General features: G+C 50.8%; 1 protein-coding gene across 2 annotated transcripts in view; it reads left to right on the top strand.

Moving 5' to 3' along the window:
- hspbap1 (hspb associated protein 1) overlaps positions 1-14,849 on the top strand; it is a 116,590-nt gene that overhangs the window by 2,748 nt on the left and 98,993 nt on the right. For both annotated transcript variants that reach the window (XM_072579912.1, XM_072579914.1), the window contains exon 2: positions 9,415-9,594. In XM_072579912.1, coding sequence (XP_072436013.1) covers positions 9,415-9,594 — 180 coding nt within the window. The remainder of the gene's footprint in view (positions 1-9,414; positions 9,595-14,849) is intronic.

Here is a 14,849-nt window from a genome sequence, read left to right as displayed (position 1 = left end):
CTCGCCCCCCCCGCCCCCGTCTCGCCCCCCCGCCCCCGTCTCGCCCCCCCGCCCCCGTCTCGCCCCCCCGCCCCCGTCTCGCCCCCCCGCCCCCGTCTCGCCCCCCGCCCCCGTCTCGCCCCCCCGCCCCCGTCTCGCCCCCCCGCCCCCGTCTCGCCCCCCCGCCCCCGTCTCGCCCCCCCGCCCCCGTCTCGCCCCCCCGCCCCCGTCTCGCCCCCCCGCCCCCGTCTCGCCCCCCCGCCCCCGTCTCGCCCCCCCCGCCCCCGTCTCGCCCCCCCGCCCCCGTCTCGCCCCCCCGCCCCCGTCTCGCCCCCCCGCCCCCGTCTCGGCCCCCCCGCCCCCGTCTCGCCCCCCCGCCCCCGTCTCGCCCCCCCGCCCCCGTCTCGCCCCCCCGCCCCCGTCTCGCCCCCCCGCCCCCGTCTCGCCCCCCCGCCCCCGTCTCGCCCCCCCGCCCCCGTCTCGCCCCCCCGCCCCCGTCTCGCCCCCCGCCCCCGTCTCGCCCCCCCGCCCCCGTCTCGCCCCCCCCGCCCCCGTCTCGCCCCCCCGCCCCCGTCTCGCCCCCCCGCCCCCGTCTCGCCCCCCCGCCCCGTCTCGCCCCCCGCCCCCGTCTCGCCCCCCCGCCCCCGTCTCGCCCCCCCGCCCCCGTCTCGCCCCCCCGCCCCCGTCTCGCCCCCCCGCCCCCGTCTCGCCCCCCCGCCCCCGTCTCGCCCCCCCGCCCCCGTCTCGCCCCCCCGCCCCCGTCTCGCCCCCCGCCCCCGTCTCGCCCCCCCGCCCCCGTCTCGCCCCCCCGCCCCCGTCTCGCCCCCCCCGCCCCCGTCTCGCCCCCCCCGCCCCCGTCTCGCCCCCCCGCCCCCGTCTCGCCCCCCCCGCCCCGTCTCGCCCCCCCGCCCCCGTCTCGCCCCCCCGCCCCCGTCTCGCCCCCCCGCCCCCGTCTCGCCCCCCCCGCCCCGTCTCGCCCCCCCGCCCCGTCTCGCCCCCCCGCCCCCGTCTCGCCCCCCCCGCCCCCGTCTCGCCCCCCCGCCCCCGTCTCGCCCCCCCGCCCCCGTCTCGCCCCCCCGCCCCCGTCTCGCCCCCCGCCCCCGTCTCGCCCCCCCGCCCCCGTCTCGCCCCCCCCGCCCCCGTCTCGCCCCCCCGCCCCCGTCTCGCCCCCCGCCCCCGTCTCGCCCCCCCGCCCCCGTCTCGCCCCCCCGCCCCCGTCTCGCCCCCCCGCCCCCGTCTCGCCCCCCCGCCCCCGTCTCGCCCCCCCGCCCCCGTCTCGCCCCCCCGCCCCCGTCTCGCCCCCCCCGCCCCCGTCTCGCCCCCCCGCCCCCGTCTCGCCCCCCCGCCCCCGTCTCGCCCCCCCGCCCCCGTCTCGCCCCCCCGCCCCCGTCTCGCCCCCCCGCCCCGTCTCGCCCCCCCGCCCCCGTCTCGCCCCCCCGCCCCCGTCTCGCCCCCCCGCCCCCGTCTCGCCCCCCCCGCCCCCGTCTCGCCCCCCCGCCCCCGTCTCGCCCCCCCGCCCCCGTCTCGCCCCCCCGCCCCCGTCTCGCCCCCCCGCCCCCGTCTCGCCCCCCCCGCCCCCGTCTCGCCCCCCCGCCCCCGTCTCGCCCCCCCGCCCCCGTCTCGCCCCCCCGCCCCCGTCTCGCCCCCCCGCCCCCGTCTCGCCCCCCGCCCCCGTCTCGCCCCCCCGCCCCCGTCTCGCCCCCCCGCCCCCGTCTCGCCCCCCCGCCCCCGGTCTCGCCCCCCCCGCCCCCGTCTCGCCCCCCCGCCCCCGTCTCGCCCCCCCGCCCCCGTCTCGCCCCCCCGCCCCCGTCTCGCCCCCCCGCCCCCGTCTCGCCCCCCCGCCCCCGTCTCGCCCCCCCGCCCCGTCTCGCCCCCCGCCCCCGTCTCGCCCCCCCGCCCCCGTCTCGCCCCCCGCCCCGTCTCGCCCCCCCGCCCCCGTCTCGCCCCCCCGCCCCCGTCTCGCCCCCCCGCCCCGTCTCGCCCCCCGCCCCCGTCTCGCCCCCCGCCCCGTCTCGCCCCCGCCCGTCTCGCCCCCCCGCCCCCGTCTCGCCCCCCGCCCCCGTCTCGCCCCCCGCCCCCGTCTCGCCCCCCCGCCCCCGTCTCGCCCCCCCGCCCCCGTCTCGCCCCCCCGCCCCCGTCTCGCCCCCCCGCCCCCGTCTCGCCCCCCGCCCCCGTCTCGCCCCCCCGCCCCCGTCTCGCCCCCCGCCCCCGTCTCGCCCCCCCGCCCCCGTCTCGCCCCCCCGCCCCCGTCTCGCCCCCCGCCCCGTCTCGCCCCCCCGCCCCCGTCTCGCCCCCCCGCCCCCGTCTCGCCCCCCCGCCCCCGTCTCGCCCCCCGCCCCCGTCTCGCCCCCCCGCCCCCGTCTCGCCCCCCCGCCCCCGTCTCGCCCCCCCGCCCCCGTCTCGCCCCCCCGCCCCCGTCTCGCCCCCCCGCCCCCGTCTCGCCCCCCCGCCCCCGTCTCGCCCCCCCGCCCCCGTCTCGCCCCCCGCCCCCGTCTCGCCCCCCCGCCCCCGTCTCGCCCCCCCGCCCCCGTCTCGCCCCCCCGCCCCCGTCTCGCCCCCCCGCCCCCGTCTCGCCCCCCCGCCCCCGTCTCGCCCCCCCGCCCCCGTCTCGCCCCCCCGCCCCCGTCTCGCCCCCCCGCCCCCGTCTCGCCCCCCCGCCCCCGTCTCGCCCCCCCGCCCCCGTCTCGCCCCCCCGCCCCCGTCTCGCCCCCCCGCCCCCGTCTCGCCCCCCCGCCCCCGTCTCGCCCCCCCCGCCCCCGTCTCGCCCCCCCGCCCCCGTCTCGCCCCCCCGCCCCCGTCTCGCCCCCCCGCCCCCGTCTCGCCCCCCCGCCCCCGTCTCGCCCCTCGCCCCCCCCGCCCCCAAATGCACTCTAAACAGCCCCGCTGTCCACATTCAGAAGCTGCCTGGCTTGCTGTGTTCTGGAGTCCGATCTGCTATTCCCAGAACTGTTAGCAATATTTGTGTTTTTTCTAAAATGTGCACAATAGTCCGATTTACTTGGTCTTCAGACCAAGGAGTGTAGAAAGCCCAAACTGAGTTTTTTGTAAACTGCACAATCGTTATGTATTACAAGTCATTAGACTGTAGCTACAAGTAAACAGATGAAAGACGCTGATATGTAACACTGTCAATTAAACTCTAATTCTTTTATAATCTCCTTGTAATACCCTTAAACACAGACACAAATTCACACAAACAAGTAGGGAATAGATTATTGGCAGGGGTAGGAAATTCTAAAAGTTAGTTCAGTGACTTTTGATTCCTGGTTCCAGTGTTAGATTGTCCTTCTTTGGCTGACCAGGCTTCTATTATTCAGATACCTTTCTCTGGAACCAAACAGAATTGTTGCAATCCAAAAGCAAAATCAGTAACTGGTCATGAGCTCACAGACCAATCAACTCCTCGTTGCCAACCAGCTGCATCTGAATATAGAATCCCTCAGCTCCTCTTCATCTGCAACTCTAATCACTGATTGTTCAAGCAGTCGTTTACGTTATGCCTGTAGTGGGAGTTGGGTTACTTGCTGTTCAAAACATGTAACACCCATTGAAATCATTTATTTTTAAAGCAGTTCTTTCTCATTTCAGTCAGGTATTTTAAAACTACAGAAATGAAATGACAGTCCTTACATGATACAGTATCACTGTCACTGAGTCACTCCACTCTGATTCTGTGTGACACTGACACAATGTCACTGTCACCCTCACTGAGTCAGTGTTGCAGTCACCATCTTGTACAGTGTCTGTGTCAAACTTTTGTCGAGTGAGAATCGAGTAATGCAAATTTAATGCAGGAGCAGACTGTAAAACAAAACTGTTAGTGGTTTGAGAATGAAAATTGAGGGTTTGAAAGTTCATTTATCAGGATATGTGGGCGAATATGGGTCACTGAGATCAGTGGTAAACAATCAGTGTGATTTAAGGCTTTATGATCTTTGACCATTTTAATGTAAATGCCATTGAATAAAGAGTAGAACAGTACAGCACAGAAACAGGCCCTTCAACCCACAGTGTCTATGCTTACCGTGATACCATCTTATCCCATTCTCAAAATTCGCTATCCCACCTCCTCCATCTTTATAAAGAACAAAGAAAATTTACAGCCCAGGAACAGGCCCTTCGTCCCTCCAAGCCTGAGCCGATCAAAATGTAATGTCCAAACATGTCGGTCAATTCCTAAGCATCTGTATCCCTCTACTTCCCACCTACTCGCGCATTTATTCAGATGCATCTTAAATGAATCTACTATGCCTGCCTCTACCACCTCTGCTGGCAATGTGTTCCAAACGCCCACCACCCTCTGTGAAGTTATATCTCTGTTAAATTTCACTTGCCTATTTTCTCCTGAAATTGAGTACATTTCGGATTTGCCTGTTGTACTTGCATCTCTTTCAATATAGAGTCATAGAAATGTGCAGCACAAAAACAGACCCTTTGGTCCAACTTATCCATGCCAACTAGATATCCTAAATTAATCTAGTCCCATTTGCCAACATTTTTTCCATGTTCATCTAAACGCTTCCTTTTCATCTACCAATCCAGATGCAGTTTAAATGTTATAATCGTAGCAGCCTCCGCCGTCTCCTCGAGCAGTTCATTCCATAAGCACAGCATCCTCTGTGTGAAAAAGTTGCCCCTTGGGTCCCTTTTAAATCTTCCCCCTCTCATCTTAAACCCATGACCTCTAGTTTTGGACTTCCCTATTCTGGGGAAAAAGACTTTGTTCATCCTATCCCTGCCACTCATGATTTATAAACCTCTACAAAGTCACCCCTCAGCCTCCGATGCTCCAGGGAAAACAGCCCCAGTTTATTCAGCCTCTCCCTACAGCTCAAACCCTCCAACCTTGGCAACGTCCTTGTAAATCTTTTCTGAACCCTTTCAAGTTTCATAACATCTTTTCCATAGCAGGGAGGCCAGAATTGAGTGCAGTATTTCAAAAGTAGCCTAATCAAAATCCCGAACAGCTGCAATTCTTAGATTCAACGCACTAATCAATAAAGGCTGCCTTCACTACCCTGTCTACCTGAGACTCCACTTTCAAGGACCTATGAACCTGCACTCCAAGGTTCAGCAACACTCCCCAGGACCTTACCATAAAGTGTATAAGTCCTGCTCTGATTTGCTGTACCTTAATGTAGCACCTTACATTTATCTAAGTTAAACTCAATCTGCCACTCCTCGGCCCACCTAATCAACGTCCCGTTGTACTCTGAGGTAACGATCATCACTCTCCACTATATTCTGAAGTTTGGTGTAATCTGCATATTTACTAACCATACTTCCTATAATCATATCCAAATCCTTGATATAAATGACAAAAAGCACGGATCCAGCACCAATCTTTGCAGCACACTGCTGGTCACAGGCCTTCAGTCCGAAAAGCAACTCTCCTTCATCACCCTCTGTCTTCAGCATTCGAGCCAGTTATGTATCCAAATGGCTAGTTTGCCCTGTATTCCATGTGACCTAACCTTGTTAACCAGTGTACCATGCAGAACCTTGTTGAATGCCTTACTGAAGTTCATATATACAACGTCCGCCGTTCTGCCTGAGAAGAGTGATGATTCCGACATTTGACTTCTGAGATTACTCCTTATATCCTATTTATTCAAAATCTATAGCATTCCTTTAGTGTGGAAAGAGATCATTTAGCCCATTGAGTTTGCACTGACAATCAGAACAGCATTCATAGAGCCATAGAGATGTACAGCATGGAAACAGACCCTTAGATCCAACTTATCTGTGCCGACTAGATATCCCAACCTGATCTGGTCCCACCTGCCGGCACCTGGCCCATATCCCTCCAAATCCCTCCTATTGATATACCCATTCAGATGCCTTTCAAATGTTGCAATTGTACCAGCCTCCACCACTTCCTCTAGCAGCTCGTTCCATACATGTACCACCCTCTGTGTGAAAAGGTTGCCCCTTAAGTCTCTCTTATATCTTTCCCCTCTCACCCTAAACCTATGCCTTGTAGTTCTGGACTCCCCCACCCCAGGGAAAAGACTTTGTCTATTTACCCTCTCCATGCCCCTCATGATTTTATAAACCCCTATAAGGTCACCTCTGAGTCTCTGATGCTCCAGGGAAAACAGTCCCAGCCTGTTCAGCCTCTCCCGATAGCTCAACTCCTCCAACCCTGGCAAAATCCTTGTAAATCTTTTCTGAACCCTTTCAAGTTTCACAATATCTTTCCGAAAGGAAGACCAGAATTGCACGCAATATTCGAATAGTGGCCTAACCAATGTCCTGTACAGCCGCAACATGACCTCCCAACTCCTGTACTCAATACTCTGACCCATTCCACCCAGACCCAGCTCCCAACCCCATCACTTTGCACTTACCATAGTTACTGGATTTTAGTTTTAGCCTTTGTTTCACGTTTTGAGTATTTGGAATCTTATTCTGTTGGTTTAAATTAAGTTCTGTTGTTTCTACTTTTCACCCAGCCCTCTGTTCCTGCTGCTATATTTTCTTAACTGTCTGTGAGACAATCTCATTGGAAGGTTCCCTCTGCAGCACCTAATTAGGCACCTTTCAAAAATCCACCTGCAAATGTACACTGTATTTCCTCAGTCATTAGTCTCTGTTAGCTCAGAATTGTCAGGACATTCTGCCTTTTGTAAATCAATGTTGGTTGCTCTTGATTAGCCTATGCCATTCAAAATGAGTATTAATTGTCTGTTGTGATACGGCCTGAAGGTGGTTTGCTCACAGCCAGCTTTAGCTTGCTTGTTTTACATGGCTTATTCATTTTTCTCTTCTGGAACAAAGGAATTCTGTAGGCAGTTGTCCAGCTTTTCAGGGTAACTGAATAGGAATGTCATGCAGCTAAGGATTTGGAAGAAAACTGATTGGAGGGATTTATGTAAATAGTTACAGGAGAAGTTAATGGACAACTGGGTGACAACACTGAAAGTTTTGGAAAGGATAGAAAAAGTTGGGTGGAACTGTAGTTTTTAAATTCATTTATGGGATTTGAGCATTGCTAGCCATGCCAATGTTTATTGCCCATTCCAACAAGTGATTATTTTGCTCAGAACATCTGGAGGGCATTTAAGGGTCAGCAACATTGCTGTGGTTCAGGAGACACGTTCAGGAAAGCTGGCACCTCCCCTTCTCTAAAAATCATAGGTGAACTCAATCCCATTTTGCAACAATTAGTAACAGCAATTTATTCCAGATTTTATTTAATTAATTGAATTGAAATTTCCCAACTGCTGTACTGAGATTTGAACTCGTGCCTCTCGATCGTTGGTCCAGGAATCTGCATTACAAACCTAAACTAATTTGTTACAAACCTAAACTCATTTGTTTCAAACCACCAAGATGACTCAAAAGGAATGAAACCAGACAGACCACCTTGCATTGACCTGGTACTGGAAATGACAGCAGAAAACTCAGCCCTGGCAACACTGCAAAGTCCTGTTGATGAATAAATGGGGATTAGTACCAAATTAGGAGAGCCATGTTACAAACTAATCAAGAAACAGCTCGGCGTAATCACTTACCATGGAATCATACTATTCATATAACATTTAAGACAGTACAGTCACCATCCTAGATCTGTTCTGCTGGTGTGACAAGATAGCAGAGATGGAAGTATCGTGGTACGTAGAAGGGTTTTGCCTTGGGAGTCCTTGATGTTGACTGTGGATGTTGTGAAGTCTCTTAGCTGAGGTTGAATGTCAGCAAGGAAATATCCTTCTGATTATCACATACAGCTCACCTCTTGACTGATGAAACATGTCTCCTCCTTATTGAATTCCACTTGGAAGAAGAACTGAGGGTGTCAAGAGCACAAAAAGTACTCTGGGTGAGCACTTCAGTGTCCATCAGGAAGTGTGTTCTGGCAGCACCGGAAAGTACATAGCTACTAGACTGGGCTTGCAGCAGCTAGTGAGGGAGACGAGGGAAAAACATTCTTGACCTCATGCTCAACAATCTATCTGCCAGATGCATTTGGCTGTGACAGTATTGGCAAGAGAGACCACTGTGCAGCATTTGTGGAGATGAGGTTCTGTTTTCACATTAAGGATATCATAGCCTTCATGTGTAGCACTACCTCAATGCTAAATTGTAAGATCATAAACAGAAACAGGAGTAAGCTGTTTAGCTCATTGAGTCTGCTCTGCCATTTCAGTAGGATCATCGATGATTCTCATGCTCACCTTCCTTCCCTTTCCCTGTAACCCTTGATTCTGATCAAAAATCTATCTACCTCCACCTCAGATATTCACAATGCCCTCCCTCTCACCCCAACACAGGCACACGCACACCCCTTTCGATAACAAGGAGTTCTGAAGATACTTGACCCACAGTGAAGAAATGCCTCCCCATCTCAATCTTAAATTGGCACCCTTTTATTCTGAGACAGTGCCCTCTGGTCCTAGACTCTTCCATGAGGGAAAGCATTTAGCTTTTCCACTGTTAAACCTGTTAAGAGTTCTGTATGTTTCAATGCGATTAGCTCTCATTCCTCTAAATTCCAATTAGTAGAGTCCCAACCTGTTTGGCCTGATTTTGAATAGATCGAGTAACTCAAGACTGGGCACACATGAGGTGCTGAGGGCCATCAGCTGCAGCAGAAGCATACTCAAGCACAATCTGTATCCTCATGTCAATGACTCGACCATTACCATCAAGCCAGGAATCCAGCCCTGGATCACTGAAGAGCGCAGGAACAACACTAGGCATATTGCAAAAACAACCAAATGAAGCTCCAACATAGGGCTACTTGTGTTTGAAACAGCAAAAGGTAGACCGAGTAATCAATTTCAAAACCAACAGATCAAAGTTACTAAGTGCTGCAATCCTGTCACATCCAGCTATGAATGGTGGTGGGCAATTAAACAGCTCTGTGGAGGAGGAATTGTCACGAAAGACAGGAGGGTGTGGGGACTTGATGAAGCTGATGCTTGGTTCACAAATCAGAGTATCTCACTAGTGGTAGTTTGCACTGACAGGTGTGATAACACTTGGAGGTAGGAAACTGTGATGATTCTACTAAATAACAACAGCTTTAATTTTATATCTACCATTTAACATAGTAAAACATCCTAAACTGCTTCAGTGGAATGCTATTCAACAAAACTTGAATTGAACCACATGATAGACATTAGATAGATGAACAAAAATGCAAGCTTTTGGGAACAAATTAGACTAGGTTGAAGAAGTGGGGAACTGTAGGAAATGAATTCCAGAGCTTAGGGCTAAAGCAGTTAAAATCAGAATCCACCCTTGGTGGAGTGACTATATTTGAAGGGTGCCAGAATTTAAGGAGTACAGGTAACTTGAAGTGTGTGATAAACACAATAACATTTTGCCAGGGAAGGAAAGATCTTCATTAGGGTGCTTTTTATAAGTTGTGCTGATCTGATCAAATCTGAAGCTGCAATCGGTCTTTCGTATGCATTCTTCTTCCTGCAGATAGTAAGCCATTTAACCCTGAGGAGGTTAGGGTTATCATAACATCATTGCAGCAGCCTGCAGTATTTCTTAATATGGTTTCTGACTGGCCAGCACTGAAGTGGAATGTTGAGCATCTTTCACGTCTCCTTAATGGAAAGCCATTAAAGTTTAGGATTGGAGAAAGGAAGATGACTAAAGGTAAGTGTTTGGTAATGCACCATTTCATTTACTAATGACGTACTGAGAAAAAACAAAATAAGATGAATATATGTATTTAATGTTAGCTTTCTCTCAAGTTTTTGATTGTCCAAATTTATTAAACACATTTCTAATATATTAAATGCTCCAATTTAAGTTTAAGTACACAATGTGGGATGTCTCTCACGTTTCGTATGTGGCTTCATAGTTGCTGTCTTCCTGACTACTGTGTTGACATCTGTCTCACAACCTTTCTCCTCTTTTCATTGAAACGCAACTTTTCTTGCATTTCTTGGAAGCTACAACATACTGATACTCTTGTCATCCAGCTTCCCTGCTTCTTGCCATGTTGGAATCAAATCTCCTACCTTTTAGGACATCAACACTGAAACTCCTTGTCTCCCTCAGTCTTCCACTGCACCCAATTGTGAGGTGTATTTCATCCTGGGTTGTTTTTTTGAAGAGAATTTGAGCTATAGTTGCTTTTCTAGAACTTTCTGTTTTTACATATGAGAATTCCATTGGCTATGGCAGAGGGAGGTCATAAAACCTGATAGGGTATGGGAAAAGTGGCAGATTGAAATGGGTTAGTGTGTCATTGTGCAACAGAGCAATGTTATGCTGAGCTCAACGAAGAGTGATACCTTGAACGAGAGTGAGTTTGGGCAATAATTCTCTCAGTGAAGTTGTGGATTTGATTTTTAAAGTGATAGCAAGAGATATTGTGCAAATCTAAGGAGGTAGAAGAATGTAGTCTTGACCATATCCAAACCAGAAATGGGTAAAAAGCTCACCTCACAGTCACACAGAACATGGATATCATGAACTATCAAACTCAGCTTGAGTGCACTGTTGATGCCAGCAAAGACAGAGATTAGTGACACACAGGAGGGCCAGACAGTTGAAAAGAAGCTCAGTGGTTAGCACTGCTCCCGCACAGTGCCAGGGACCTGGGTTCGATTCCAGCCTTGGGCGACTGTCTGTGTGGTGTTTGCACGATCTCCCCGTATCTGCATGGGTTTCCTCTGGGTATTCCGGTTTCCTCCCACAAAGATGTGCAGGCCAGGTAAATTGGTCACATTAAATTGTCCATAGTGTTAGGGCATTAGTCAGAGAGGAATGGGTCTGGGTGGGTTACTCTTCGGAGGGTCGGTGTGGACTTGTTGGGCTAAAGGGCCAGTTTCCACATTGTAGGGAATCTAATCTAATATTGTTCTTTTAAGTTTTCCAATAGAGTTAAAGCTATTACAAATTCTTCTTGTTTAGTTTTTAACTAGGGTAAAAACAGAATCTGTTTTGCTTAAAGCCAAGTAATGTGACTAATCGAATTACATCTGGATTGCAGCACCTTACGCTTATCTTTAAATAAGATAAAAATTAGGGTCTATACTGTCGACTTGATATTTGTAAGAAGTTTGGTCTGGCCGATAACACAATCCTGAAACTTCTTAAAATGATGCCAATTTTCTATTTTCTATTTCCTTAGCTTCTATTCTTTTCAATCTTCTGGATATTTTTACTCTGGCCTTTGAAGTCTCAATTGGGTTTCTCATTTCTCATTTACCAAAAATCACCTTTTAGTTTACAAATGTTGAGTTTGGCATTGACTTGAAATTGCTAGATTGAGTTGATTTCAAAGATGGTTAAAATGGTTGTGTTAGTACATATGTGTTAGGGCTTCAGATTGGTTCCACAGGTCGGCACAGCATCGAGTGCCGAAGGGCCTGTACTGTGCTATAATGTTTTCTGTTCTATATGTCTGAAACTGAGTGGTGACCTTGAAAATGGAAACTAAATTTATACCTTGGTTGATTTTGTTTTGTGGCACCATGAATTTAATTCTTGTTTTACACAGGGCCCACTTAAAGCTGTACTCTACGAATAAGCTGCTTCACTAGTTTGTACCTTCATAACTTGACTCTTCCAGTCCACATCTAGTGAACTACATTCTACTTTCTATAAGCTTGCAGATGCCCCAAATCTCTGTCATCTTCTTTTTAATTTCCACTGTGTTCCATTTCCCTGTGCTTACTGACCTGCACTGGCACCTGGTCAAACAGTGTCTTGATTTTAAAATTTTCATTCTTGTTTTCAAATCCCTGGCCCTTCCCTAACTCTAGCTCCTCCTTCTTTCTGTAATGTACTCTAATCCTACAACCCTTTGAGATATCTCTAATTGGAATTAATGTCAGTTGTTGGGGTAAGGAAATATTTTTCGCATGGCAACCTTTCACTAGTCAAATGCCAGAGAGGTTAATGCTAGGGACACAATTATTTACAACATAGTAAAACTTGGATGCCCTCTGTGTATGCTCTTCCAGTCTTTCTCTCATTCAATAATACTCGGTTCATCTATTCTTCCTGCCAAAGTGCATAATCTCATGTTTTGATTACATTATATTCGATCTGTCCTCGAGACTTGCCTTCCCATGTATGAGGGTGGTGTGTGTATGAAATGAGCTGCCAGAGGAAGTGATGGAGGCTGATACAATTATAACATTTGAAATGCATCTGGATGGGTATATGAGTCGAAGGGTTGAGAGAGATATTGGCCAAATGCTGGAAAATGGAGTGAGATTAATTTAAGATATCTGGTCAGCATGGATGAGTTGGGTCAAATGATCTGTTTCTGTGCTGTGCATTTCTGTGTTATCCGTAAATTTGGCTAGAATACATTCACTTTTCACATACAAGTCTAAATGTGTTATAAATAATTGTGTCCCCAGCTGTCATCCCTGTGGCACTCAACTACTGACAGGTTGCCATCCTGAAAATGCTTCCCTATCCTAACTCTGTGCCTTTTATCAAGCAATTTCTGAAAATCCAAAGAGATGACATCCACTGTGTCCCTGTTATCCATCTTGCTTGTTATTTGCTCAAAGAATTCTAATAAGTTTGTCAGGTGTGATTTCCCCTCAGAAACCCAAGCTGACTCTGCTTAATCATGTCATGCATTTCCAAATGCCCTACCAATACATCCTTTATAATAAACTTTACCATTTTCCTAGTAAAAGATATTAAGATAGCTGGTTTCAGTGTCAGAGATGTGAAGCACGGAAACAGACCATTCGGTTCAACCCGTTCACGCCGACCAGATATCCCAACCCAATCTAGTCCCACCTGCCAGCACCAGGCCCATATCCCTCCAAACCCTTCTTATTCATATACCCATCCAAATGCCTCTTAAATGTTGCAATTGTACCAGCCTCCACCACTTTCTCTGGCAGCTCATTCCATACTCGTACCGCCCTCTGTGAAAAAGTTGCCCCTTAAGTCTCTTTTATATCTTTCCCCTCTCACCCTAAACCTATGCCCTCTAGTTCTGGACTCCCTGACCCCAGAGAAAAGACTATGTCTATTTATCCTATCCATGTCCCTCATAATTTTGTAAATCTCTATAAGGTCACCCCTCAGCTTCCGACGTTCCAGGGAAAACAGCCCCAGCCTGTTCAGCCTCTCCTCAAATCCTCCAACCCTGGCAACATCCTTGTAAATCTTTTCAAGTTTCACAATATCTTTATGATAGGAAGGAGACCAGAATTGCACACAATATTCCAACAGTGGCCTAACCAATGTTCTGTACAGCCGCAACATGACCTCCCAACTCCTGTACTCCATACTCTGACCGATAAAGGAAAGCATAGCAAATGCCGCTTTCACTTTCCTATCTACCTGCAACTCCACTTTCAAGGAGTTATGAGCCTGCATTCCAAGGTCTCTTTGTTCAGCAACACTCCCTAGGACCTTGCCATCAAGTGTATAAGCCCTGCTAAGATTTGCTTTCCCAAAATGCAGCACCTCACGTTTATCCAAATTAAACTCCATCTGCCACTTCTCAGCCCATTGGCCCATCTGATTAAGATCCAGTTGTAATCTGAGGTAATCTTCTTCGCTTTCCACTACACCTCCAATTTTGGTGTCATCTGCAAACTTACTAACTGTACCTCTTATGCTCGCATCCAAATCATTTGTATAAATGACGAAAAGTATTGCACCCATCACTGATCCTTGTGGTACTCCACTGGTCACATGCCTCCACTTGAAAAACAACCCTCCACCACCACCTTCTGACTTCTACCTTCAAGCCAGTTCTGTATCCACGTGGTTAGTTCTCCCTGTATTCCGTGAGACCTAACCTTGCTCATTAGTCTCCCATGTCGAACGCCTTACTGAAGTCCATACAGATCACGTCTACTGCTCTGCTTTCACCAACCCTCTTTGTTACTTCTTCAAAAAACTCAATCAAGTTTGTTGGGCATGATTTCGCAAGCACAAAGCCATGTTGATTATCCCGAATCAGTCCTTGCCTTTCCAAATACATGTACATCCTGACCCTCAGGATTCCCTCCAACAACTTGCCCACCACCGAGGTCAGGCTCACCAGTCTATAGTTCCCTGGCTTGTCTTTACTGCCCTTCTTAAACAGTGGCACCACGTTAGCCAACCTCCAGTCTTCTGGCACCTTACCTGTGACTATCGATGATACAAATATCTCAGCAAGAGGCCCAGCAATCACTTCCCTAACTTCCCACAGAGTTCTAGGGTACACCTGATCAGGTCCTGGGGATTTATCCACCTTTATGCGTTTCAAGACATCTAGCACTTCCTCCTCTGTAATGTGGACATTTTTCAAGGTGTCACTATCTATTTGTCTTCAGTCTATATCTTCCATATCCTTTTCCACAGTAAATACTGATGCAAAATATTCATTTAGTATCTCCCCCATTTTCTGCGGCTCCACACAAAGGCTGCCTTGCTGATCTTTGAGGGGCCCTATTCTCTCCCTAGTTACCCTTTTGTCCTTAATGTATTTGTAAAATCCCTTTGGATTCTCCTTAACTCTACTTGCCAAAGCTATCTCATGTCCTCTTTTTGCCCCCCTGATTTCCCTCCTACTGCCTTTACACTCTTCTAAGGATTCACTCGATCTATCCTGCCTATAGCTGTCATATGCTTCCTTCTTTTTCTTAACCAAACCCTCAATTTCTTTAGTCATCCAGCATTCCCTATATCTACTGGCCTTTCTGTTCACCCTAACTGGAATATACTTTCTCTAGATTCTCATTATCTCATTTCTGAAGGCTTCCCATTTTCTAGCCATACCTTTACCTGCGAACATTTGCCCCCAATTAGCTTTCTAAAGTTCTTGCCTAATTTAGTCTTCCTTTTTCAAATAAAAATGGTACATTAGCAGTTTTTCAGTCCTGTAGGACTTTTCCAGAATTTAAGGATTCCTTGAAGATTTCTATCAGTAC

Source organism: Chiloscyllium punctatum, chromosome 10 (genome assembly GCF_047496795.1).
Source record: "Chiloscyllium punctatum isolate Juve2018m chromosome 10, sChiPun1.3, whole genome shotgun sequence".
Lineage (NCBI taxonomy): Eukaryota > Metazoa > Chordata > Chondrichthyes > Orectolobiformes > Hemiscylliidae > Chiloscyllium > Chiloscyllium punctatum.
Note: the sequence above shows the minus strand (reverse complement) of the source record. Positions and strands in the feature narration are given on the sequence as shown.